This window comes from Camarhynchus parvulus, chromosome 6 (genome assembly GCF_901933205.1).
Source record: "Camarhynchus parvulus chromosome 6, STF_HiC, whole genome shotgun sequence".
NCBI classification, from domain to species: domain Eukaryota; kingdom Metazoa; phylum Chordata; class Aves; order Passeriformes; family Thraupidae; genus Camarhynchus; species Camarhynchus parvulus.
The window spans coordinates 3,152,653-3,178,070 of record NC_044576.1 but is presented as its reverse complement, the minus strand read 5'-3'; the positions used below and the strand labels follow the sequence as shown (position 1 = coordinate 3,178,070).

Here is a 25,418-nt window from a genome sequence, read left to right as displayed (position 1 = left end):
GGGCTCCAGTAAAAAATAGCAATTTTTATAACCCACATCCCTGAAGCCATGGGATAAAGATCTTTTTATCTCTCTCATCCATGCTCAGCCTGTTTCACACCGTCGCCTGGCAAGAAATGCTCTCCTCTCTCATTTAAAATGGAATTTTCCCACCTGTGAACAGCCCAGCCCTTAAGGCTCGCTGTGAGTTAAGGGCAAACCACAGGAACAGCCACCCCACAGGACTGCCCCCAAACCCTGCAGCACCAAGGAGGCAGTGGCTTTGTTTTACAGTGACAGGAACATTACACCCCGAGAGCAGGGCAGGCTGCCTCCCCAAATCCCTGCAAACCCCGAGCCTGCAGCCCCAGACACCAGATCCCGACAGCAAAACCGCACTGGCAACGAGGTCTAGACCTCGCTGTTCTTCAGGGAAGGAAAACAAAGGGAGAGACACGAGAAGAATTTGCCAGAGCAGCAGAATAGCTGACATTTCAAAACGCCGGGATCGCTTACTCGGAACAGCCAAGTCATCTTTAAACTCCTTTCCTTTTATTCCCTCGCCCGGTTTTTAAGCTGGTGGATTCACCCTGAGCCTCTCTGCTGGGGCTGGGGGGTTAGGAAGGGAGGGGAATGTCCCCCTTACCACATTTTTGGGCTTTGCACAATGCATAATGTCACCTCTGTGAGGGCTGACCCACATTATCTGTGGGGAGGAGCAGAGGAAGGGGAGAATTGTTCTGCAAGGGCAAGAGTAGATTTGATCAGAGCTCTCTACAGAACAAGGCATGTTGTCCAAAAAAAAAAAATAGCAACAAACATGTAAGCCTATACAGAGGGTAGGGAAAAGTGCATGGACACATGAGAGACATCAGAGGTATTTTTGTTATTACCAGTTACCAAGGAAGTGGCTCATAAACCCCTCACCTAAGGAAAAAAACATACACAGGTTAAAATTAAAGCTGGAGGTTTAATTTTTGTTCCCAAACCACCTCTTCTGTGGGGTCTCAGTAGCACTCTTTGTTGCTCTGCCCTTGGGAACAATAATTTCAGCTGGAGCCAGGCAAGTCCCAGCCTGGAGAGGGCTCTGACTCATGGGGTTTCCCTAGTAACCCGAAACAATGGGAAAACACCAAGAACCTTTGCATCCTTAACCAAATCATGGGCAACGTGAGACAAAAGCCCAGGAACCCAGTTGAGGCCAGGGCCAGGTTTAACAGAGCCACAGCTTGGCTTCTCCCCTCCAAGTGGAGCCACCCCCAGACCTGAAAGGATCAGGGATGAGCAGAGGGAAGTCTGGTGGAGAAAACCAAGAAGCCCAGCTCCCTGAAGGCAAGAGACTGGAAAGCAGAGCTGAGCACTGAATATTTCCTCTCCTCTTCCTTTTCCAAGGTGCTGGATCCCCTCCTGGTTCCCAGCCCTTGATCTCAGCAGCCACCATGGCTGGGGGATCCCAATTTTCCTTCTGTAGCATCACAACCCCTGCCACAGGCAGCAAGCAGGAGAGGGGAATGGCTCTCCAGAGCCACCACATCACCCAACATTCATCCCAAGAGCCCAACAGACCAGGTTTGGTTAGGTGGACACAGAAAAGCTCAGCTCAGAGCAGAGATAAGCTCAGCTACTGTTGGCAGAGGGGGAGCTGTGCCTTTCCCACTCACTCCAACCTGACCCCAAATTCCTGGGCAGCATCTGAGCCAAGAAGGGAAGGGCAGGCTGGGAATGCAGGCTGGGAGCTAGCAGGGAAGGCAGGCTGCCTGCAGGGAAGCTCTTAGGTGCACAAAAGGAGCAGTCATCCTCATGTCAGCCTCCCGGGATGGACACAGCGCCCTTCACTGAAAAGCATCCACATCTCTGGCAATGAAATAAGGGCTGTGGGGTTTGTTTCTTTTCATAAAAAACCTCCTCCGTGACAAATCATTTATCACCAAGCTTCAGCCGACACAGAGTTCCTAATAAAGGGTTTTGTGTCTTGGGAAGAGCCCCGGGACCCTACCTACAGCAGAGCTGGGAAGGGATGCGCGTCCCACTGCTCCCTCGGCACTCAGGGGAGACCTCAGGAAAAGCCAGGAGAGTTTATCATTACTTCCAAACCCGTTGCCCCCTTTCCTGGGGATATATCTTGACAGGAGAGCTCCTAGATAGGAAAACTTGTTCCTTGACATACTCCAGCCCAGCTCGTTAAGTCCTTCCCTCGTTAGAGGGCTGGCCAAGCCTCTCATCCTTCTTCCCTTTGCCTCCAACTAATGGGATTAATGTTCAGCTGTGTGGTCCCAGCAGGCTCCTCCTCTCTCCCTCCCTCTGCCACCCAGGCCAGAAAGCAGGACTCTCTTTTTTCTGCTGAATCGGGTGTTTTAAGGCAATCTGAGCCGGTAAGGAAACGAGGCGGCGCCAAGGGAAGAGGAGGCGGACGGAGGTCACGGCAAAGCTGGAAAGAAAACGCACTAAAAACCAGAAAGAAAGAAGGGGAAGGGGGTGGGGGGGCGAATATACAGAAGGAAATAATACTTGGGGGGAAGTATTTGTTGCCTGTATTATCCTGGGGCTTTCCCCCCCTCATTGAAGTCTCCAGCGCCGCCTTTAATTGAATAGGCAGCGGGTCCTCCCTTCTCCCAGCGTAGCATCCCGCGCATTCACTCCCTGAAAAGTCCTGCCCGCGGGGTAGGAACCATGAAATGCGCCTGAAAACCGACCTTTTGATTAGAGCTGACAATCCCTGGGCGTTCAAACTGGCCATCCCGACCCCCCTTCCCCCCCGGGATCCGAAAGGAAAAATGACATCATCTCCGACCCCCACGACGTGGGAAGAGCCGGAGGGCAGAGCAGGGAACCCGGTGGCTTCCCCCTGGCAGGAGGATTTAATGTTCGGAAAGTGAATTTTAGTGATGCTGAGAGCAGAGGGATAACATGCCAGAGAATAAAACTTTGTTATGAAGGTGTTTTCTTCTTCAACACTTTCCCTATGCAGGACCAGCCACTTCACTCATCCTTCACCTCATCACCCTCTAATCCCACAAATCCTCCCCCCACACATGTTGATAATTTCCCCCTTCGTTGCCAGCCACGTGGCAGAAATAATGTCCAAAGCAACAACCAAGCACCCAAGAGCATCTTTATAACTTGGCCATTCCAGAGCTGGTTGAGCCTTTTGAACATTTTCCACCACTATGTCAAGGAACACTTAAAGAAAAGTAAATAAATAGAGGTGATAATAAAGCATGGAGAACAAAACGAAACTGGGAGAGAGGAAGAGATCCTTGAGCATAGACCTTATTTGCAGACATTCAGATGCTGGAGGGGCAAACCTCCCTCAAGATGATTGGATGAATAAATATTGATCCTTCCACATGGCTCAGGACTTGGGGAATATGGATGTTTTTATCTTAGAAAGGAATGAAAAGGGGTGTAAGGTACCACCACAGGCTGCCCCATGCCTCAGAGTGAGGAAGGGTGCAGGAACTGTAAAGCTGCTCTAAACTCCTTTTCAAACATATCCTGAATGGTTATCCAGGTGCAAAAAGCTCCTGAAAACCTATAAAAATATTTCCTCTACCAACAAATGGTATTCAGAATAAATCATGAACATCATCACTGCAAAACAAATTACAGATATTGTAATTTCTAACTAAGTAAGCCACGACTATTCTCTTTTCTAGCATTTCTTGAGACTTCAGTGATGAGGAGGAAACGTTCTCAGCCAGGATGAACTTTTGGACTCAGGTGACAGACAGTGACAGCACCAACACGCCAGACCCTGCCACTGGCAAGGGGAAGGTGATGGAAATGACCATCAAAGGGCTCTGCTTTCCATCCCTCCAATTCCCACAGCTATTAAACACCAGAGCCGGCGGTGTGAAGGCACAGCCCTTCCTGCAGCACTGCTCCCCCTCCCAAACCCATGTCTTTTCCCAGGATAACAGATCTGCAGCACCAGAAGAGCACTAAAACCCAGGGAAGGGTGGGATCCACACCCCCCAGAGCTGAGCCTTACTATGTTCATGAGGGTGAGGACGTAGTTCTGGACGTGCTCCTTGCCATGGAAGCGCACCACGGAGTCATCCACGGCCAGCAGCACCTCGATGTTGTAGTCGTCCTTCCTGGCGTGGCGCCGCTTGCGCTCTGCGTCCCCCAGCCGCTCCGCCATCAGCTCCAGGGAATTGGGCAGCTCGCCCACCTGCACCCCGGGCCCTGGGCAGGAAAAGAAAGAGCCCTTGAGGTGATCTGACACCACGGTGATGCTCCACAGAAGTAGGAATTCAGTAGGGAAAGCAGATATGAGATTTAACTCTAAAGGGATATTGAATTCCAGCTGGGTGCTGGTCCAGCTCACCCAGTGGCAGGTGAGCTCTGAATGGCTCTGAATTGGGAAGACCAGCACCAAAGGACATGTTAATGATTGGACTCGAGAACCTTAAAGTTTTTTTCCATACTAAATGATTCTATGATGCGTGAAAAAGTCAAATCGAGGCCACATTTCATAGAATCATCACAGAATGGTTTGGGTTGGAAGGGACCTTAGAGCTCATCCTGCTCCAGCCCCTGCCATGGCAGGGACACCTTCCACTGTCCCAGGCTGCTCCAAGCCCCATCCAGCCTGGCCTTGGACACTTCCAGGGATCCAGGGGCAGCCACAGCTTCTCTGGACAGCAACTTCCAGTACTTCAACACAGGTGATCAAAGCAAGACTGCAGCACCTCCAGCCCAGCATTTCCTTTCCTTCTTCTTGACTTTAGCAGTCAAACTGAGCCTAAAGCCACATGGTGAGATATACAAGGGCTCGTAGAAGGAGAAGTCCTCTCCCCAGGTGAAATATTTATTACCAATTGCTGGGATAGACTGGATTCCAGCAGCCCCTACCTTCGGGGTGGAGGTCGTGGGGCGGCTCAGCGCCGTCCTGCCGGATGGCCGAGCGCCGATAGACCACGTGGGCCCTGCCGTGCTCCTCTGTGTCCTGCTGGCCCCTCTCCAGGGGCTCGATGAAAAACTCGTTGCTGTCTGTCCGAATCAGGCCAGCCTGGACTCCACAAAGAAACAAGGAAAAGGGGGGGAAAAATGGTGTGGTTTATGTAAGTGTAGGGGGACATACACACAGTATGCTCGTTAAAGATTGCTGCAGAGCACGCACAAAGGGGAATGGCATCCCAAATAATCTTGTTTTGATCCTACTCCATGACACCAGGATGGTTCTAATGCCGTGTTCATCTATGACAACCCTTAATTTCTCCTGTAGATGGGGGGAAAAAAAGTAAGGAAAAACCAAGCAACAAAAAAAACCCCAACCTGGCTGCAATTCAATTTGTGTCTTTATATGGCAACAAAACTCTGTTCTGCCTCATCTATGAGTTGTGCTGGACCCTGAACTCAGGGATACAAGGCTGAAGGGGCTCCCAAGACACTCCTGAGCCTCCCTGAACCCTCCCCATTCCATTCCCACAGCGCCTTTAGGATATCTGCTATTTCACTGACACAACGAGCTGCAACAAGAAGGAAAGAGAAACCATACTCTCTGCCCCACAAAGTACTTGGGAATTAACGCAGGGGAACCCCGTTGGGGCAGAAGCTGGAAAGCATTACAACTCCACCTCCCAAACACAGGGAAGATGAATGACAGGGCAAACATCGCTGGAAATGTTGTCCTGGCTACTGACCTGCTCCTAATTAACACCAAGCTCCCATCAAATCCCCCTTACATCAGCCTGAGCGCTCACACCCCGCAGCGCCGGCCGGCTCAGACCTCGGGCAAGGAAAAGGATCACCAGGATTTGGCTCCTCTCCCAGGGCAGCCCCCCCAGCTCGGCATTTTTCCCAGCTCCCACCATGGCGCACGCGCGCGTTCCTTCCTCCGGCGCTGCCCGCTGCTGAGGGGCTGCCTGGAAAGCGCCAGCAGAACCTTTGGATCTGGTCTTGGAGCAAAGCCTCCAGCAGTGTGGACCTACTGGACAGAGACCTCGTAAGGGTGTTGGGGTGTTGGAATGGTCCTCATCAAATAAAATAAAATAAAATAAAAGTAAAATATGTATAGAGATGTACTTCGGACAGAGGCTGGGGCTCTTCCAAACCCACCTGGCTCTTTGGGTCCCCTTCGTGTTCACATCCCATTGGATTCATCAGGCCATGGCCAACATGGCTCTGTTGGATTCCACCAAACTTCCTGCTCCACTTGGGTTTCATTAACTGCTTAACTCCGCCGCAAAGCGGGGTTTTGGCTGCTTTTGTTTTACCTCCTTCCTGAGGAATCCAAGTCCTTGCCTGACACACGTATCTCAGGGTCTTCCCACAGGGGACACCCAGGTCAAACCAGGGCAGCCAGGGATTGTGCCCCCCACCCTCAGCCAAGGAGATGAAGAACACAGCCAGGTTTAACCAGGGGCACCAGGCAGGGTGGTGGTGAGGAGGCATAGACCAAGCCAGGGAGTTAAACCACCAGTCAGCTTCAGTGATGGGGCAGGGCACAGAATCACGGAATCCTTTAGGTTGGAAAAGCTCTCCAAGATCATCGAGTCCAACCATTGACCCAGCACTGCCAAGGCCACCACTAAATCACATCCCCAAGTGCCACATTTATACATTTTTTCAATCCCTCCAGGGATAGGGAACACAAGCCTGTGCCCAGGTCTCACAATCCCTTCCATGAAGAAATTCCCCTAATTTCCAGCTCCAAAACATTGCCCTTCATTATACAATAAGAGAAGGAGCAGAAGCAGCCCCTGCTCCAGGAGGAGCTCTTCTGGGACACCACTACCCCCTCCCAGCCCTGCCACGGGGCGTTTCACTCGGGGCCAGGCACCCCAAAGCCGGTTTATGGGTTTAGGGCCAAAGCCGGGTCTTGCTGAGTCAGGCGGCCGGAGGAAAGCCGTGCTGGATTAAAACCTGAAAGAGCCTGGTCCCAAGCCACAGCCCACTTGGGTTTGAGCTGCTCTACAGCTCGTGACTAATTATATCAGGCTCAAGGAATAAAGCAGCCCAGACTTTCTCCCAAAGGCAGGACATGCAGCGTGCCGCCGACTCCGGGGATGACCGAGGGCAAAGGGGACAACGCTGGGATTTTTGTGTCCATCTGATCAGAGCGGCCCAAGAAATGAAACAGAAGCTGCAGTGGTCACCCTGGCACTCACAAAAATAAATCAAAAAACCAAAACAACCCAAAAGACACCATTGCAAGAGGCACGCATCAACCTGCCTGCTCACAAAGAGGAGCAGCTCAGGTTGTGTTTCAGCATTTTGGGAGGCAGTAGAGTTGTAACAGTAGAGAGGCAGCAGAAAAGGTCAGATGCCGCCCAAAAAGTCCCACTCAGCTTCTCTTGGGCTTTTTCCAAGAGTTCAATCCCATCCTCAGTGATCAATTAGCCATATGCTTCCTACCCTTGATTTTAATTTGGTTTAATAATACCAAATCTAATTAAATCAATTGGCGGGACTATTACCACTGCTTTTCCTAGCATGAGGTGCTGTTTGCAGCTCTCAGTGAAGGTACTTCCCAACTAGAAAATGGCCCTTTAAAGACAATTCCACTGCAAAGAGGGAAAACATACACCAAACTCACTCCTGCCAGCTCACAGAGGGTGAAGTGTCTTCTCCAGCTCTGCCGTGCCTCCCCAGGCTAAGGGAGAGATGAACTCCTGCCTCACTAAGGGGACTCCCCAGGACCCTGAGTAAGAGACTGCTCCTCCACTGCTGGGTAAAAAGCTCCAGCTCCCACAGGAATTCAGGAAATTCTGACACTTAACACAGCTGAGAGGTGGAAAATTTAATAAAGCTGCTGCACTCGACCAGGGAAGCTAACAGCAGGGGGAAATCCAGCTGCACGTACAGGATGTATTTTTCCTGTAAGATTCACACATAATTTGGACAAAAAGTCCTAGAAAACCAGGCAGTGTGAAAACAGACACCACGGATAACAGCACTCCCCTTCCATCCAGAGGGCATCAGGCATGATCCAAAGGTGCTCTATCACTATTTTCGTGCCTCTCTGCAGCACAGGCTTTGCAGCCCATCAAACACAACACTTTGCCTTCCTTGACTCCTTTTCCCTGCTTTTCGTGCCCAGGTGAGAGGTTTTTGGGGTGGCTACAGACCAGGCTTTGCCAGGTGAGCTCAAATGTAGCTCCTGGTGGAGTGAGGACATGAAGACACGCTCAGCACTAATTAATTAATTGGGTTTTCAGCCCCAACAGGGCCTGGTTTGCATCTCACTGCCAGAACTTGGGATTATCACCCAGGAGAAAAGCCCTCATATCCATATTACACCCACACCAGCTGAGGCCAGTGGGATCTATGTGACCAAAGGGACATCTCACACCCTTTTCCTCCCCAAAATGAACCCTACAGCTCAGGATCTGCAAGGAAAATCCTGGAAGACCAAGCCACCCTTTTTTCAGTGGGGCATCATTTTGGGAGGCTGTTTCTCCCTCCCTTCCCTATTAATTACTGTTGCTGAGGGCTTTTGTGTCCTGCTTATCTGCTGCCACCCATCTGAAGCAAGCCAGGGCCACGGGGATGGAAAACGCTGGCTCTACAGTTTGCAGCACTACGGCAAATCACCCCAGGGCAAAGCCAGGCACACAAATATGGTGTCTGTGGGTGATAATCCTTCACCCATCCCTGCAAACCAGCACAGCAGGAAGGAAGCAAGGTCGACCACATGCTGCTGAGGCCGGCAGGGAATAATCTGGGATGCCTCCACTGCAGCGAGACGTGTCCGCCGGCGGAGATTCCTGCCTAACGCTACTTTACCAGCCAGGAATTCGGTGGCTTAGATCAGCTTGGAAATTACATGATGGGCCACAGCACCTTCCCACCCTGGTACGAGACGCCCTTGCAGAATACACAAGGCCAGATTCTCACGCGTGGGTGCCCGCAGGGAACGACAGCCACGGAAGGTGCCACGGCTTTGGCATCTGGGAAAAGCATCGGCTCGCTTGCACGGCTAAATAAGGATTTAGGAAAGACTTTGGGTGGACTCTCTTCTTCAAGAGCTGGGTTCAGGTTTTGGGGTTTTTTCCTTCCTCTCCTGCACTCCCCCCACTGTTATTTATAATCTCGGTCTCCGTTTATACACGGCCTAATCTCTCTGTGTACACAGCCCTCATCCGCAGCATCCCGGAGCGCTTCCTCTGCCCAGGAAGAGGCGGCCCCGCGCCTCCCACGCGCACTATCCCGGGATGCAAAAGCCACAACCCCCTTCCAAAGGTCATGGACAACTCCCAGCTGAAGTCCACAGCAATTCCAGGGTCCTTGCTCATGGAAGAGTTTCCTCCAGCCCATCAGCAACATTCCCAGCCACATGCATCCCTCCCAGGTGCTCTGCTGCTTCTCAGGTCATCAGCATCATCCTCCCAGCCCATCCACACCCAGAACCAGGATTCGGTTCCATTTCTTGCTCTCTTTCCTAAATCAAGCTCTTTTCACTGCTTTTAGGGAATCCTCTTGATCTCCTCACTCCTCCAAAGCCGAGATCCTGAGCAGATTGAAGATGTCAGACTCACTTAAGCCAGAGGGCCATACGGCAGAAAACCCATGGAAAAGAGAAACCAGTCGTGGTGTTGGATGTATCACAAGGCCAAGGGAGCCAAGCACCTGCTTGTCCCCTCAGCCTCGTGTCCTCCACAAGACCAGCTCTGGAAATTCCTGGTGGAAGCCAGGATATTGATTTGTTGGCCACCCAGCAATAAATTTATTGTGGGAAATAGAAAAAAAAAATCCTTATCATGGGGAAAAAGCCACTTGTTCCTTTACACGGGCTTAAAAGGGTGGGCTTACCCATGGGTGGCAGGATATAGCTGCATAAACCCACATGGAAAAGCATCCTGTGGTACAAGCTACACCCTAACCCAGCTGGAGCAAGGGCAAAAAGAATGACAACCAACAAGGTGTGCAAGGAGCTGAGATGGGAAAAAGTGGGGCTAAAGCCTAGGAAAGCCTGGAAAAATTAAATTAAAGCCTGCTTGGGATTGACACTAACAATAGAGCGGGCTCTGGGGAAGAAAATTCCCAGAGCTGTGCCACAGCAGGACACAGATCAGCTGCCAATGGCCTCCAGCATCCCTCAGCTCGTGATGCCAAAGGGAATGAGATCTGCCAGGGAACCTGCACGCTCCAAACCCTGCTCTCTGCTCCAGCCTTGGCACTCTCTGCTGCGTCTGTAGGAAATGCCTTTAAAGCTTCCAAGCCTGCCCACGCTGGCCAGCCCCAGCACAAAATCCGTGTCCCAGAGAAATGTCTGCGAGCCCACAGCCTCAGCCCATTCCCAAAAGGATGCTTCAAAAGGTGTGGATTACGTGCTAAAAAAACGTAATTCCTGTACGTAGGCGAAATACGTATTTCTAGCTGCGCTGCTCTATCATTTCTGCTTGTACAGTAGCATCAGGCGCTGTATAAAAAGAAAGGAATGCCAAATTGTTTGTGCTGCTGGCCAAAATCGGCTTAAGGAGCTCCCAGAATAAAGCAACTAAAAAAGAAATATATAAAAAAATTAAAAAAAAAAAAAAAAGGCACAAAATAAGGCATTTCTTCCAACCCAGCAGTAAGTTTAAGTGGCACCAGGAGAAAACAGCAAACTCTGGCACCTCAAACAAGATTTAAATTGGCTCAAAGGAAATCTGAAGGGCAACGGGCCAAGGGTATTAAAAAATAAGCGCTTCCCCAAGCGTATCAAAAGTAGGGAACCCACAGGCAGAGCAGATGCTGGGGATAATGAGGTAACAGAGCCATTTAAAGGAATTAAAGCGCTGCGGCAGCAAGTTACTGATGCTGAACTGTGCTCAGAGAGCCAAGAGCCTCCGAGCCCCTGAGTGATTAGGAAGGAAAAAATAAAAATAAAAAGACATCCTCCTGCAAAAAGATGCTTGGTGGGAGCCAGACTGCAGCTAGCAGTGATTTCAGGAGGTGCTCCAGCTCACCCAGCATCATTTAAGAGGTGAGAAACGCAGAGGAAAAGTTTCCAGAGCAGTCCCAAGGTAAAGCACAGGTGGGCAAGGATGGAACAGCATCACCATGAGTGTGGGTGCCCGTCCCAGAGGCTGGGCACAGCCCATGGAGGCGACAGCATCTGGGCAGGAGGCACTCCAGGCGCAGGGCTGGCAAGTTTTCCAAGCCTTTTAAATAGAGATTGGTGCACAGACCGCCCTGATGGAGCAGGCAGGTAACACCCAGGGGAAAGGGGACCTGCTGCTGTCAAGGCCTAAAGGGCAACATATGGCACAGACACCTAAAGCATCACCCAAAAATCGGGTTTCAGGACATCAGGATTCATCTCTTAAGAGGAAACGGCACCAAGACAGCACAAAAAAAGCACCTGGGGTGGTTCTGCATGGGAGGCATTTAGGAAAGTGATAATTGTACGTTTTGTTTCTTTACACTGTCAGCGAGAAGAAAATGTTGTGAGAAGTATTCTGAAGGTTTTGTTCCGATTTTTATTACTCTTTCTTTTAGTTACTGTTAATAATTTCTTCTTTATACTCTAAAAAAGTTTCGAGCTTACTTTACCTTTCTCCTAATCCTGCCTCACAGCAAAAAGGTAAGTGATTATCCGGCACTAAAACCCACCACACCCAATAGCACACTAACCAGAAAATCTCGAAATTAACGAACCAAAACCACCAGCCCCCAGCTTACCAGCCCATCGCAGTTGCTGATGGCCACGGCAGCTCCGGGCATGCCGGAGATGTCACCGGTGAAAAGGCACCGCTGCTGGAGGGGTTCCCGGAACAGCACCTCGAAATCCTCCTGCCACTCGGCCACTGCTCCCGGCGGCACCAGCCGGCGGTTGGGGCTCAGCCGGAGGTGCAGCTCCTTCCCAAAAACCGTGACGTTGAAATAGAGCAGGCGGCGCTGGGGGGGCTCCTCCGGGGGGCTGCGGGGGACGCGGCGGCGGCGCCGGGACGGGGACAGGAGCGGGGCTGGCTCCGGGGCACAGGCGGGCCGGCCGAGCCCCGCCGCCGCCTCGCCGGACACCACGTGCGACAGGAAGCGGCCGCGGCAGTCGGTGCTGAAGGGGACGATCACTCCATACTCGCTGAGCTTGCCGGACAGCAGGAGCTCTGCGGGGACAGCAGCGAGGCAAAGGGGCCGTGGGCGCGCACGGAGCATCCCGCCGGCACCGCGGCGACAAGCCCAGCCGGGGGAGCCTTTCGGAGCCCGACGAACCCCGCAGCAGCTTCTCCGTCCCGACCCGGCTCCGCTTTGTAGTTTTAAGCGGGTGCGTCCAGCGTAGCAGAAGGAACTCGGGCTGACGTCCCCTCGCACGCCAAGCACGCCAACTATTTCTCGCCCAGCCTCCATCTCCCCCAATTCCCATTGAAACCTCCCCCCCCAGCAGCGGGTTCCCTCTCCCTTCTCCCCAGCCCGCAGCCACCTGTCAGCCCCCAGCCCCCCCGGCCCCGCCGCCGTACCTGGGGCGCTGCCGGCGGCCAGGCAGCCGTGCAGGGGGACGAGGCAGGAGAGCACCAGCCGCAGATAATCCATTTGGGGCCGGCGGCGGGATGCGGGGCCGGCGGGATGCGGGATGCGGGGCGGGCGGCGCCCGGCGACCGCCTCCCCCGCCGCCGCCGCCGCCGCCGCCGGGGCCACCGGCGCTCCCGCCGCCGCCGCCGCTTCTGCCGCCTCCCGGGAGGCGTGGGGCGGGCCGGGGGCCGGGTCTGGGCCAGGGGGAGGGAGGTCGGGCTCGTTTTAAATTAATTTCTTTGAATTTTTAAAAAATTTTTTAAACATAGTTTTCTTATTAAAGACGCGGAGGGGGGGGTGTTGGGGGAGTGGAGGTGGGGGGGAAAGTTCTCGCGTTGCCTGTGGATCGTTCTTTTCTCGGAGATTTAAAAGAAAAAAAAAAAAAGCCTTTTCGGGCAGCCCTCCCTCCTTTTCCTTTCCTCCCTCCCACCATCCCGCCTCCCCCATCCCTCCCCGCCCCGCGGCCGCCCGGCTCCGGCGCTGCCCGAACAAAGGCGAGACGCGCCGGGAGCCGGGGAGCGGCCCCCGGCTCTGCCGCTGTTCCCCGGTCCCACCGCCCGGCCCCTCTCTGCAGCGGGACCCCGCACGGAGCGAGATGCTCCCCAGGGAGAGCCAAATCGTCCCCCAGCTTAGGGCGCCGCCGCCGCGTGAGCTGGAGGTAAACACCCCGTTTTTGGAAACAGCTGGGATGGCTCCCAGATGTGGAAACATCCCTAAGAGAGAAACTGAAGATGCCCCATCCCTGGCAGTGTTGGATGGGGCTTGGAGCAACCTGGGCTAGTGGAAGGTGCCCCTGGCCATGGCAGGAAAAAAAACCCGAATTTTAAGGTCCCTTCCAACCCAAACCATTCCATGATCCCATTTAATTTTTCTTTCTTCCCTCTCCTCCTGTTTTTAGGGGGAAACAGTCAGAAGGAGGTGCTGGCCTTGCTCCTGGAAACCCTCTTGCTGGCTCTCCAAGGAAAACTCACACTCCCGGGGTTTTCCAAAGGGCATCACCACAGCTCAAGCTGGGACCCCACAGTTCAATACGTGCTGTGCTTCCTCAGGCTCCTCCTCCTCACCACCCTGACAAGGGGCAAATAAACCCAGTACTCCCCTAAAAAAAAAAACTCAGCAGAACTCAACAAACCCAGCACTGTCCTAAAAGGGCTTCCCACATCATGGAACCATGGAATGGTTTGGGTTGGAAGATCAAGATCATCTTGCTCCACCCCTTTGCCATGGGCAGGGGCACCTTCCCCTATCCCAGGTTGCTCCAAGCCTTGTCCAACCCAGCCCTGGACACTTCCAGGGATCCAGGGGCATCCATCAGCACAGACCAACAAAGCTCCTGGCACTGTTTCCATTTGCTGTGTCCAGTTAATTTTTTCTTCTGGACAGGACTCCAGAAGGGAGGGGGCTGTGCTGGACACCAGTAACACCAGTTGCGCAGGTTGTGCTGGGATTTTACTGCCACGAGGCCCAGCGGCTCTTGGAGTTTCACTAAGCAACCCAAAACCCTTCCCAAGAGGTGATTCCTGCCTTGAGGAACTCGTCATCCGAGCTGCCACACAGGCCAGAGCACGAGGGAAAAGGCAAGCAGGGAAAACAACGTGCCAGCCTGCAAGCTTCCCATCAGGAACTGGGATTCTGCTTTTGGATTTCTTTGGTAGGACCCCAGCTGGAGCTTTGCTCCCAACCCATCAGCACAGCAATGCCCAGAATGGTAGGAAAAGATCACCATTTGGGAAAATGCCCTGCTTACCTCCCCTGCAGGTGCGGGAGGATGGTGGGGCTGCTGGGTGCCCAGGAGGAGGATCCAGAGGTGGAGATGGGGAACCCCTTGGAGATGGTCCTGCTGCAGCCATTTCTGGTGAGGCACCACTCTCCTGTGTTCTGCTGCCAGAGCATCCCTCCTTTGCCTTCCAGCTGGGTGATTGGGTTGGGTTTTGGGGCAAAGAGGAGAAGCTGAGGCTGCAGTGATCAAAATCCAATCCAAAATTCCCTGTGGCTAAAGCCACAGGATTCCCCCAAAAGGAAAGAGGAATATACTTACTTCAAGTAAAAAATATCAAGCTGGAAGAAAAACAGATTTTAATTCCCACTCCAAGTCTTTTCATGCTTCTGTTGCTTTGTGCAATCTATAATTAAAGAGGAGAAATGATCTGCAAGAGATTCTTTGCAGAAGAGATAGAAAAAGAATTTGTGCTCCGAGCATTTGGGGTTGATTTTTGGAAGATACGCACCCGCTGGAGCATCAAAGCTGGAATGAGCCCTTAGTTTGGCTGAATAGATTTATGAGGAAGCATGCAATAAAGGACATGCTTTACTTGTGAAGAACAGCTCTGGAAAGCATCATTTAATTACTGCTTTTCAGAGGCAAAAACTATTTCTTCATCCACAAGATCTGTCTAGTCCCTCTAGAGCTTTATGCCTCCCCTGATGTTACCAAATCTCTGGCTTTGGCAGCAAAAGCTTGGCTGAATGACAGTGGCAATGACCTGACACACAGCTTGCCTCATTTATTACCTTCTAAAGGTAATAATTAAACATGTTTGGGTACCTGTGACATGCTGGACCTGGCAAAAAGACAACTTCCAAGGGGATCCCTTGGGCTCCCAGATGACAAGATGTTCGTTTGTCAACCACACTGTGACACTAAGTGTTGGTCTTATTTGCCTGAAATAGTCATATAATAATATTAGTGTGGATTTTGGTGTTATCACTGTCAATATAGCATTATTTAAGTCAGAAAAATTTGTTTATTCCAGCTTTTTTCTCCCCAGTTCTTGTCATAGAGGATGGAAAGAGGAGCAGCAAGGAAACCTCCCCTTGTCCTTTCCTTCTACTCTGGCCCCTCCATTCTCCTCTTTGTCTCCTGGCTTTGCCTTTCCCAGCCTTTAACTCTGTCCCACCCTTCTCCTTGACTTTAGGCTTAACCTTTTCCTTTCCATTTTGGAGCCCAAATGGCTCCTTTTCCTGTTTTTCCCCTCCTCGGGTGCTATTTTATCTCGTGCCCCCATTGCATTATCCGTTTGCATGGATAATGCACTCTGGAATCCTTGATGATTCAAGGCTTCCCTCTGCAGCCTGGAGATTTACCAGTGACGTGGGTTTGGGGACTTTCCCATTATTTAGGTGACCTCTAGGCCTGGGGAGGAGCAGGTTTTCCTTCCAGCTTCCAGAGAAGCAAGCTGACAACAGCTGCTGTTTCCAAAACCCCAAATCAGGCTCCTTTTCCTGCAGGAGGCTCCAGCCAGTATTCCCAAAGCCTGATTTTCATCTGGCAGTGCCAATTTCTGGCCACCCTGGAGTGCTGCAGTGTCCAAGCCCTGCCTGTCCCACCAGGTACCACTCAGAGCCAGTGCCCAGGGGAAATGTTCCAAATCCCCTCTACTCCAAATACAAATTGGCTATCGGCCCCCAAATGCAATTAATCTTGATTTTGAGGGCTGGAAAAACCTTCACAAAAGGCTGGAAGGATTTCTTATTAAAAAAACCCACAAAAAACCCACAACAAACCCACCTAATTGGGTCTATTTTTGTGCCTTTATGGGTTGTTTTGCTCAGCTGTGCAAACCTCCTGGAGGGAAGGGAATTAGGGCTGATAAAATTGTATCAATCTCCACCAGTTACCTAAACTGGCTTTTCTGCCCATGATATCGTGAGTTTGGGAGCCAGGAGCTCAGGGTGTACCAGAGTGAGAAGACAGGGCTGTATTTCCAGCCCTAGCTCACCACATGTCTTCTTCCCAGGGATTTAAACCTTCTGTTTGTTAATCCAAAAGGCTCTGAAACAGCTGAACAGCTGCCCCCGTGTTCAGGTTGCACAATCACCTCCTCACCATGGGCTGATTTCTGGCAAGAAGTGGTCAAAAAAAAAAATTAAAGGAGAAGAAGGGGAAAAAAGTGTTTTGTAGCTGTTTGGGTTAGCCTGAGGTTTTAAAAGCAGCTGGAAGAAGGAAGAAGCATTGGAGGGGGATGGCTCAGCATCCTAGGCACAGGTAAGATGGGCAGGGGCACAGCCAGGGATTTTACCTAATGCTTATCCCCACCCAGGTGCAACGCATCCATCATTGTCACTGCTAGGAATGAAGGGATGGGGTGATTTTCAAGCTCAGAAGGATTTATTGCTCAGATAAACATCAGTCTCAGAGGCTGTGAGGTTTTAGAGGAGCAAGCACTCGGCCATAGCTCAGAGTAGTCACAAGTTCTTCGTTACAAGGCAATGTAGAACTTTCTAACCCAATGGACAGACGCCACAAGGTTCATTTTGCTTTTCTAACCTACCACCTTCACTAACTTCTGCTGCACTGTGGATATTTTTATCCAATGGCCTTCTAACTCACGCGCACACTCATGCTTCGATTATAACTTCTAAACTCTTAACTTGTTCTATACAACCACACCCCTGCATTATAAACCCTTCACCACCTTATCAATGCGGTTTTCTACATTATAAAGCCTTCAGCATCTTATCAGTGCAGTTTTCTACATTGTAAACCCTTCACCATCTTATCAATGCAGTTTTCTACATTATAAACCCTTCATCATCATCAGTGCAGTTTCTCACTTACTTAAGGCATATTCTTACTTACAACTACAGAAACATAAGTTTACGGTTTTTCTGCTTAATGTCTGTATGTTTTATTTTTACATCAATCCAAGCCTCTCCCAGGGCTGCAGATCAAGCCCTTCCGTGCCTGTGGAAGTTTCTGTTTTCCCGATTCCCACTCGCACCCGCGCTCGGAACAAGGCATTGTTCGCTCAGGGAAGCATCCCAAACGCACCGCAGCGGGGCCCGGGAGCCTCAGCAGGCTCCGATCGCACCCTGCCCTGCGCAGGGAGGGAGAGATGGAGGCAGGAGCACGGCGGGCTGTGGGTGAGCGAGCATGAGCTCATCCCTCAGCCACGCCGAGCTGCCCCGGGATCAGAGCAGGGAGCAGCCGCTGCTGCAGCGCCGGGGCAGGAGGGGAGGGAGAACCCCCTGAGCATCCTCCCCTCCCTCTCCACATCAGCCCCTGGCCGGAAAGCGCCCCTTTTCCAGGATTTCAGCTCTTTTCGGAGAGGGTTTTAGGAGCCCAAGAGCTCGAAGGGGAGTCACGAAGATGTTGCGCTGGTCCAGGAGAGGAGCAGGAGGAGCAGGAGCCAGGCAGGGAGGGAGGGAGCTGACACACGCATCATCTGGTCTCCGGCTGCCCCGAGGCACGATCATTCCTGGCAGATCTCTCCCTAATCCCTACTTTAAGACCTCCAAAGATGGAAGGAGCCTCCACAAGCCAACATTTCTTTTTTTTCTTTTTCTTTTTTTTTTTTTCTTTTTTTTTTTTTTTGGCCATGTCTTGCTTTTCTTATCCTGGAAAGTTTTTCCCCCTGGTTAATCTGTATATCTGCAAGTTTGGCCCGGGTAAAACACTAATCCTGGTATATTCTGCTACCAAACTCTTCCTGCCAGCATGCCAAAGATTCTGGATGCTATCACAAAACCAAGTGACAATGGCAGCCACTGGCAAAGCTCTTCCACGAGGCCCCAAACCCACTGGAATCAGCACAACACTTTAAAGGTGAGGCTTCACTGGACCAGGAAAATGAAGGGGTTTGTATGGATTTAGCACAGATGCTGTGGATTTCTGAGAGGACCCAAGCTCCCCATGCCCTTTTCCAGGACCCAGACGAGAGAGCTGGGTGTGCCAAGCAGCTGATCCGGCCAGGGTGGGAAACCATCCCTTCCAACCCTCTCCCCATGGCCAGCTGCTCTGCATCCCACATTTCCAAAGGCTGCCATCCTCCCAGCTTCCCCTGTGAGCCCAGCATCCCACAGCTGAGACATGAGGCCATTCCCCTACAGCCAAACCCCTGGAAGCAACAGGACAGCAAAGATGACACCACAGCATGGTGACAGCAAGAAACCTCTGGAGAGGAGCAAACTCCTGTTTAGGCACATCATGGCGGGAACAGAGCTCAAATCTTACCAAGGCTCACCTCCTGATGGCACCTAGGCAGTGTTTTTTTGGGACCAGAGCCCAGTGTTCAGCCCCATCCAAACAGAAGCATCTTTCCCTCATCCCACCAAACTGCATCGCGCCGCACCTTGGAGCATCGCTTCTCCTCAGCAACAGCTGCATCTGCAAATTCCTGCCAGATGTTTGCCTTGGCAGCCCTGCTGGGAGGTTTTCTAGGGGCTGGGAGTCCCCCCTCACCGCCTTGCCCACCCAGGGATGAGCAGACAAGCTCAGGAACCCAAACTGTAAAGCTGGAAAAGGGATAAATGAGCCAGAAAGTGGAAGCCGACGCCGGTCCCGGCTGAGCTGCGAGTTACGGGATGGTGAAACAAGGTCAGTGAGATTTATACCGACAGCCTTGGACGGCTTCCAGCCCCTACTGTCAGCAGCAGAGCCTTGGAAAAGAGGAGGGAAAAACTTGCTCTCCTTCTAGGAACCGCACCGCAGGGAGAGCTGCGCCGGCGTGGCTGCAGCCCCACGACAGGGAAGCAGAAAATAACCCCAAAATCTCTGTTTTTCCAAGCACAGCTGCAGCAGATGCTGAGCTCCGGGTCAGCAGCACCGAGGTGGTCACTGGGGTGAGGGGCTCTTGCTGCCATGGGCGGGAAGCCCATGGAACCCTCCTTGCCAAAAGCACAGAGCCTTAAAGCTCCCCGGTGGCCGTGGCATCCAAGGGAAATGTTATTGTATTTGTGGCATGAAGGAATGATGAATCTGATTTCCAGTTCTCAGAAGGCTAATTTCTTATTTTATGATACTATATAATATTAAAGAATGCTATGCTAAACTATACTAAAGAATACAGAAAGGATACTTACAGAAGGCTAAAAAGATAAAAATGAAAACTTGTGACTCTCTCCAGAGTCCCAACACAGCTGATTGGCCAATAAATCCAAATAATCCACACCAGAATCCCATGAAACAAACACCTGTTGGATAAACCACCTCCAAACACATTCCAGATGAGAACAACACAGGAGAAGCAAATGAGATAATTATTGTTTTCCTTTTTCTCTGAGGCTTCTCAGCTTCCCAGGAAAAAAAAATCCTGGACGAAGGGATTTTTTCCAGAAAATGTGAATGTGACAAAACGTGTGCACCCTATCCATGGGATCCAGCAGGGTGTTAAAGCCTCTCTTTAGGACCCAAGTCCCACCAGCATCCCTTCAGCTCTGGGGCTTGGCACAGCCTGGCAGCTGGGATTCATCCATCCCTGCTACCACGGCATTCCCAGCCCTTCCCCTTCTTTTCTCCCTGCTGATGCTCGGTACAAACTAGGTTAACCTCGCCCATATCCCCCCAGAACAGCCTTTCCCTCTCCACACATTGACCACCTCATTCATTTTTTATCGTCTTCCTGCTAAAATTAAGCTTACTGCCATGTAAACCCCAAATCCTTCTTTTTTTTTTTCCCTTTTCGACCTCTTAAATCGAACTCCTGAGCATTTCCCAGTCCCCAGGGCCTTGCTCATCCCCTCAACCCACAGATATTTTTCCAGCATGACCCCCACCAGCCAGAGAGTGCTTTCATTGAGCCCCATCTCCTCTTTTAGCTCGAGCTGGGGAAAATTAATTTTTCATTCGCTTGGGGCCAGAAGCACCCTGAGGTGGTGGAAGGCTGGAAAACAGCTGCTTTTTTTTTCTCCCTTCCCCTGCAATATTCATGTAAGAAAAGTGAGAAATAGAAGGAGAAAGCCATTCCAAGCCTAGGGTCCATGTTTGTGCACATTTTGCTGCAATAAAAAAAGCCAAAGCTGATTCTTTGCATGATGTCCGTAGGTTTTGGAGCTTTGGAAATCCTCCCCTTGCTGCCACCCTCTGCGCAGGTCAGCATTGCCATTGCTCTTCTGGGTTTTTAACCAAAATCCCATTTCTCTGCCCCTTTCAGCCCATGATTTATTCCTGCCCCTGCTCCCCAGAACAGGGGCTTGGCCATGCCCGGGGGTCCAGTGGAGCTGGGAGGGTGAAAACGGGGGGAAAAAGGGAATTTCTGGTGCTTGGAAGTCTGGTATTGTGCCTGGATGGCTTTTATTTTTAGTTTTTCAAGCCCTGGCTCTGCAAAAGCATCTTAATTACTATTCTTCAGCTGTAAAAATGAAACCCAGATGTGCTCCCTTTGCAGAGGTTTCATCGGGGGGTGCTGCCGGAGGGGGACATCCCAGCAAGGAAAACATGGAAATTATTATTATTATTAATATTATTTCAAGAGCTCTCATGTCCAGAGCCATTTGTGGTGGCCCCGAGCCAGCACGTGCTTCTTCCCTGCTGCTGTAAATAGAAATTATATTTAATTTCTATTTACCCCAGTCCCAAACACCCTCAGTTTTCACCAAAATTAAAGGGAAACACTCCTGAGCTGGGCCTTGAAAAGCTGATGGCTGTGGGGCTTGGGAGCAGCTGGCAGAGCTGCCACAGCTGGGCAGGAAAACAGGGAAAATGGGAATTTTGGGGGGGGGAAAGCACAGCCCTGAAGCCTCTGATGGCTGCAGTGATTTGGCTGGGGCTGCGGCAGGTTTCCCCTTGCAGCCCCATGTGCCAGTGGAACATTGGCTCCCCGGCACATTTTCCCTTTTGGATGGATAAAAAACACAAAGACACGTGAAGTTCAGCTTGCAGGGATTGCTACTCACCCCCAAGAGGAGGAGGAGGAATAAAATCCCTGGCTGAGGTCAGAGCAGCCCCGTTCCTTGCACCTCTGTGGAGCCCAAGGTCCCTTTGCCAGGGCCCCTGTCTGATGCAAAGGTGCAGGAAGGGAGAACCTGGCCAAGAACAGCCGCATTTTTGTACTTTTAATAAAATTAATAATTAGAAAATTATAATAAAATATAAAATTATAAATAAAAAATTAAATTAAAATCTAAAAATAAAATAAATTCAATTAAAACTTAAAAAGAAAATAAATAAAATAAAATCTTTAAAATAAAAATAACATAAGTAAAAACTTAAAAAAGAAAAACTTAAAGAAAATAAGACTTAAAAATTAAATAAATAAAATAAATCAAAAATTTAAAATAAAATAAAAATAACATAAATAAAACCTGAAAAAATAAAAACTTAAATAAAATAAGACTTAAAATTTAAATAAATTTTAAAAATCAAAATTTTAAAATAAAATAAATAAAAACAACATAAATAAAAACTTAAAAATAAAATAAAAACTAAAATACATAAGACTTTAAAAATAAAATAAATAAAATAAATCAAAATTTTAAAATAAAATAAATAAAAATAACATAAATAAAAACTTTAGAATAAAATAAAAACTTACACATAAAATAAAAACTTAAATAAAATAAATAAGACTTAAAAATTAAATAAATAAAATAAATCAAAAATTTAAAATAAAATAAATAAAAACAACAAAAATAAAAACTTAAAAATAAAATAAAAACTTAAATAAAATAAATAAGACTTAAAAATAAAATAAATAAAAACAACATAAATAAAAACTTAAAAATAAAATAAATAAACAACAATTTAAATAATAATAAATATGATCAATTAATTAAATTTTTAAAAATAAAAATATTTAAAAATTATAATCTTGGAAAAAATGTCATCTCCCAGACCCATTTAAGATTGTCTTCTATTTTTTGGGGAAGTGTTTTATATTAAAATAGGTTTTAATAGGGATTTAAAAGAGAGGTTTTGTCCCTGGATGAATAGCAAACACCATTCAGCCAATGGTTACAGGTTAATCACGCCTCAGTTTATAAAATGTTTTAATTACACCCTCAAACATGACCTTTGCTATGGGACAAGAACACGAGTGCAGCGCAGAGAAAAGCCTGGAAAGGACATGTCAGCACAGCCCAAACCCTCAGGGATGGGGAAGGCAAGCAGGAGCATTAATAATCCATTAATTAATTATCCATGTCAAATATAATCTCATTAAGGCAGCAGCGCAGCTACAAACAGCCCCATTGCCACATTACCCGCACAGTGCAGCCAGAAAAAAAAAAAAAAGGGAAAAAAGCCATTAAAACCCTCACTGTTTTCATGCCAATGCAGCCAGGCTCCCAACCTGACCCAAAAATCCTCTGTGATGATGACCCAGGGTGTGCTGGTGGGAGGAAGGAGCATCCCCTCCTCTGCTCTGTGCTCAAGGCTTCCTCAGCAGCAAGGGGGGAGCTCAGAGGGAACTGGGGGAGGGCACAGGTGCCCCTGGTCTGGGTTTGAGCTGCCAGGGAGGGGCTCAGGGCAGGTCCCAGCCCAGGACAGTTTGTCCTCACTGCCCTTGAGGCTGCAGCATCCTGGGGAAATGATGTGGTGCAGCCTGGAGCACGCGGGCAGGGCTCCCCTGGCAATACATACAAATATATTTAAATAAAGTCTCTCTCCTCCTCTCTGTCACGGGCGAAAGAGGCACTGACACCATTTATTCAGGCAGCTGTGGGCCCCCTTTCCACATTTCACCTCCTCTAAGCTCCAGCAGCACCGATGCAACGAATAACTTTTTCCATAGGTGGAATAAGGGGTAGATTTGGGGTTTTTTTGAAGGGATATTCAGAGTTTCCACGACCCACCCCAGCCTGTGTGTACAACCAAGAGTGCAGTGGGGTGATTTGGGGCAGTGCTGGGGCTTCCCCTTGGCTGCAGCACAGAGCCTGGCTCTTCCCCATTTCCCTGTGAGCCTGCAGGTTTGGGAAGAAGGGGACAAAACAAAGCCCCAGGAATGGGAGATGGCACCCAGAGCTGTAGGGATACCCTGGGTCCCCATGGAAATGAGATGCAGACAACCAGGCACAGATCTGAGTTTCCTGCCCTGAAATCAATCCCTCAGCACTGCTGGCTGGGATTTAATATTTAATTCCCTACCCCAAAATAACCTCAGATCCCCTTGGCTGTACTCCCACACTCCAAGCCCTGGACAAGGTGAGGGAAGTGGAGAATTAGGAGTTAACTGAGGGTCAGGAACCTGCAGAAAACCGGTTTTCATGAAAATCAATAAAATCGATCAACGAGCTCTTGGTGTTTCAATGTGAAAACACACTTTGAGCTTCTTTTTTTGCAGATATTTTAGTGCACACAGCCTCTTGCTGGTGCTTCCCTGGGAAGAGCTGCTGCTCCTGCAGGGAATAAACCCCAGTGAGGCTGGAGGTCAGCTCATTAACACCATCCAATTAAGAGCTGCTTTTTGCCCTCCTGCCATGGGACACCTTCCACTAGCCCAGGTTGCTCCTGGTTGTTATTATATAGAATTTAAAATATTTCATGTATTCAATGTTTCTTGAATTTACATTGTATAGAATAATTCTAAAATGTGTATTTTCTATCATTATATATATATATATATAAATATTTTTTCTATCATTATATGTAAATGTATATATACATTTATATATAATGTATACACAGTATATGTAATAAATCTAAGCTACAGACATAATATATAGCATTTAAAATTCACAACATACACTCAATAATGATTTTATATTTTAGATATATCACATATGATGCATAACCCCCTTCTTTCCTCTGGCTGAATCCTTTCAGAATTGCCAATCCCTTTCCCTCGGAGCAGAAAATCCAGGCCATTCAGAGCCACGTTTTAACTTCTCATCTAGGAGAGGGATCTGGGTTTCTGCCTCCCCAGCCCGTGGAAAACAAGGAATAAACACAGCACGGTTGATTTTTCACATTCAAACACATTCCCATCTCCCAGGATATTTTGTTTTTTTTCCCAGGCAATTGCTGTAGCCCTGCTTTGGAAATCACTCGTTAGGATGGTGGGAAAGCAGAAAGGAGCCTTTGAGCCCCTCAGACCAGGTGATGCAAAGCTCCAGCCTTCATTACCAAGATTAAAAGAGGCTGGGGTTTCCTAAGCAATTAAAAACTCTGCCTAATTAAGACAGGGCTAATAGGCAGGACTTCCAAGGGTTGCTGCTGCTGGGGTAGGAGAAGGATTTGCAGCAAAAGAGCCTGCAGGTAATTGCTTTAGTAAGGCAGAATAAATGGGGATGTGAGGATAGAGAGGATGTACTCTGTTAAAAACTAAAATAAGAGGGGAAAAAAAAGAGGGAAAATAGCATCAACAGCCTCTTGAAATTACTCAGTCAACTGTCTGACTGCATCAGCAGCAAGTTATCCAAACACTGCAGCACTCAGCGAGGGGCAAAACATTCAGGCAGGTATTTCTGCCTGAAGAAAGGAAAAAAAAATGTAAAAGCACACCCCCAAATGTGCAGCTAAGCCAACAAAAAGAAAAGGAGGGACCCCTTGGGACCTGGGTCTGTCACAGCCAAGGCTGAAGAAAAAGCAGCGCTTTGCTATTTTAAAACCTTGTTTTTCTTTCCAGCCTCCACCTTTGAATTTCTGCCACCTCCCGGCACTGGCAGCGGATGAAAGCGGCGGCCGGGACAGACGGACAGACAGCGTGCTCCTGCTTCTGTGCTTCCCATCCTGCTCTCTCCTCCCTCCAGGAGCCTTCCCCCTCAGCCCCTCTCACCCCACGGTGAGGCCAGCAGGGCACTGGGACCCCTCATTTATATCATTTCCTTTGGATTCACTTCATTTTTCACTCCTTTCCTTAAAAAACAAAGGAATCCCCCTGGCATTAATTTTGCTTTTCTGCCTTTGCTGAGCAGCTCAGCCCCCTCAGCACCACCCTAGCACTCAACTTGCTGGGGGCACCCCAAAACTGGGTACCACAGCTGCCATTGCCCCAGCTAAAAAGAGTTGGGAAGAACCAACAAATATGCCCAAGCCCTAAAAATACCCAGGTTTGAAGTGACTGGGATTTCTGTGAATCCTAATTCTGGCTGCTGGTGTTTATGGCTCCATATATACACGGAGCCACAAAAATATAACCATATAGACACATTTATGTGTATGTCGACATGTACATTTGTGTGTTTATGCACATAAATACACCTCTGTGTGTACAAATATAAAAATTTGTGTAAATACCGCGCTGCCTCAGGGAGAAAGCGAAGAAGGTCTCGATCTTTTAATTTACAACGTTTTTATTGAGTCCAAAAGAACCCCCAGAAATCCTCCCATCCTAAGGCAGCTT

General features: G+C 49.4%; 1 protein-coding gene across 1 annotated transcript in view; it reads right to left on the bottom strand.

Annotated features, from left to right (window-relative positions):
* Window positions 1–12,511, bottom strand: part of ADAMTS14 (ADAM metallopeptidase with thrombospondin type 1 motif 14) — a 33,400-nt gene extending 20,889 nt beyond the window's left edge. Inside the window, 4 exon segments of the mRNA XM_030951462.1 lie at window positions 3,971–4,167; window positions 4,837–4,993; window positions 11,593–12,017; window positions 12,369–12,511. Coding sequence (XP_030807322.1) covers window positions 3,971–4,167; window positions 4,837–4,993; window positions 11,593–12,017; window positions 12,369–12,441 — 852 coding nt within the window. The 5' untranslated portion in view covers window positions 12,442–12,511.
* Between the last annotated feature and the right edge of the window lie 12,907 nt (window positions 12,512–25,418).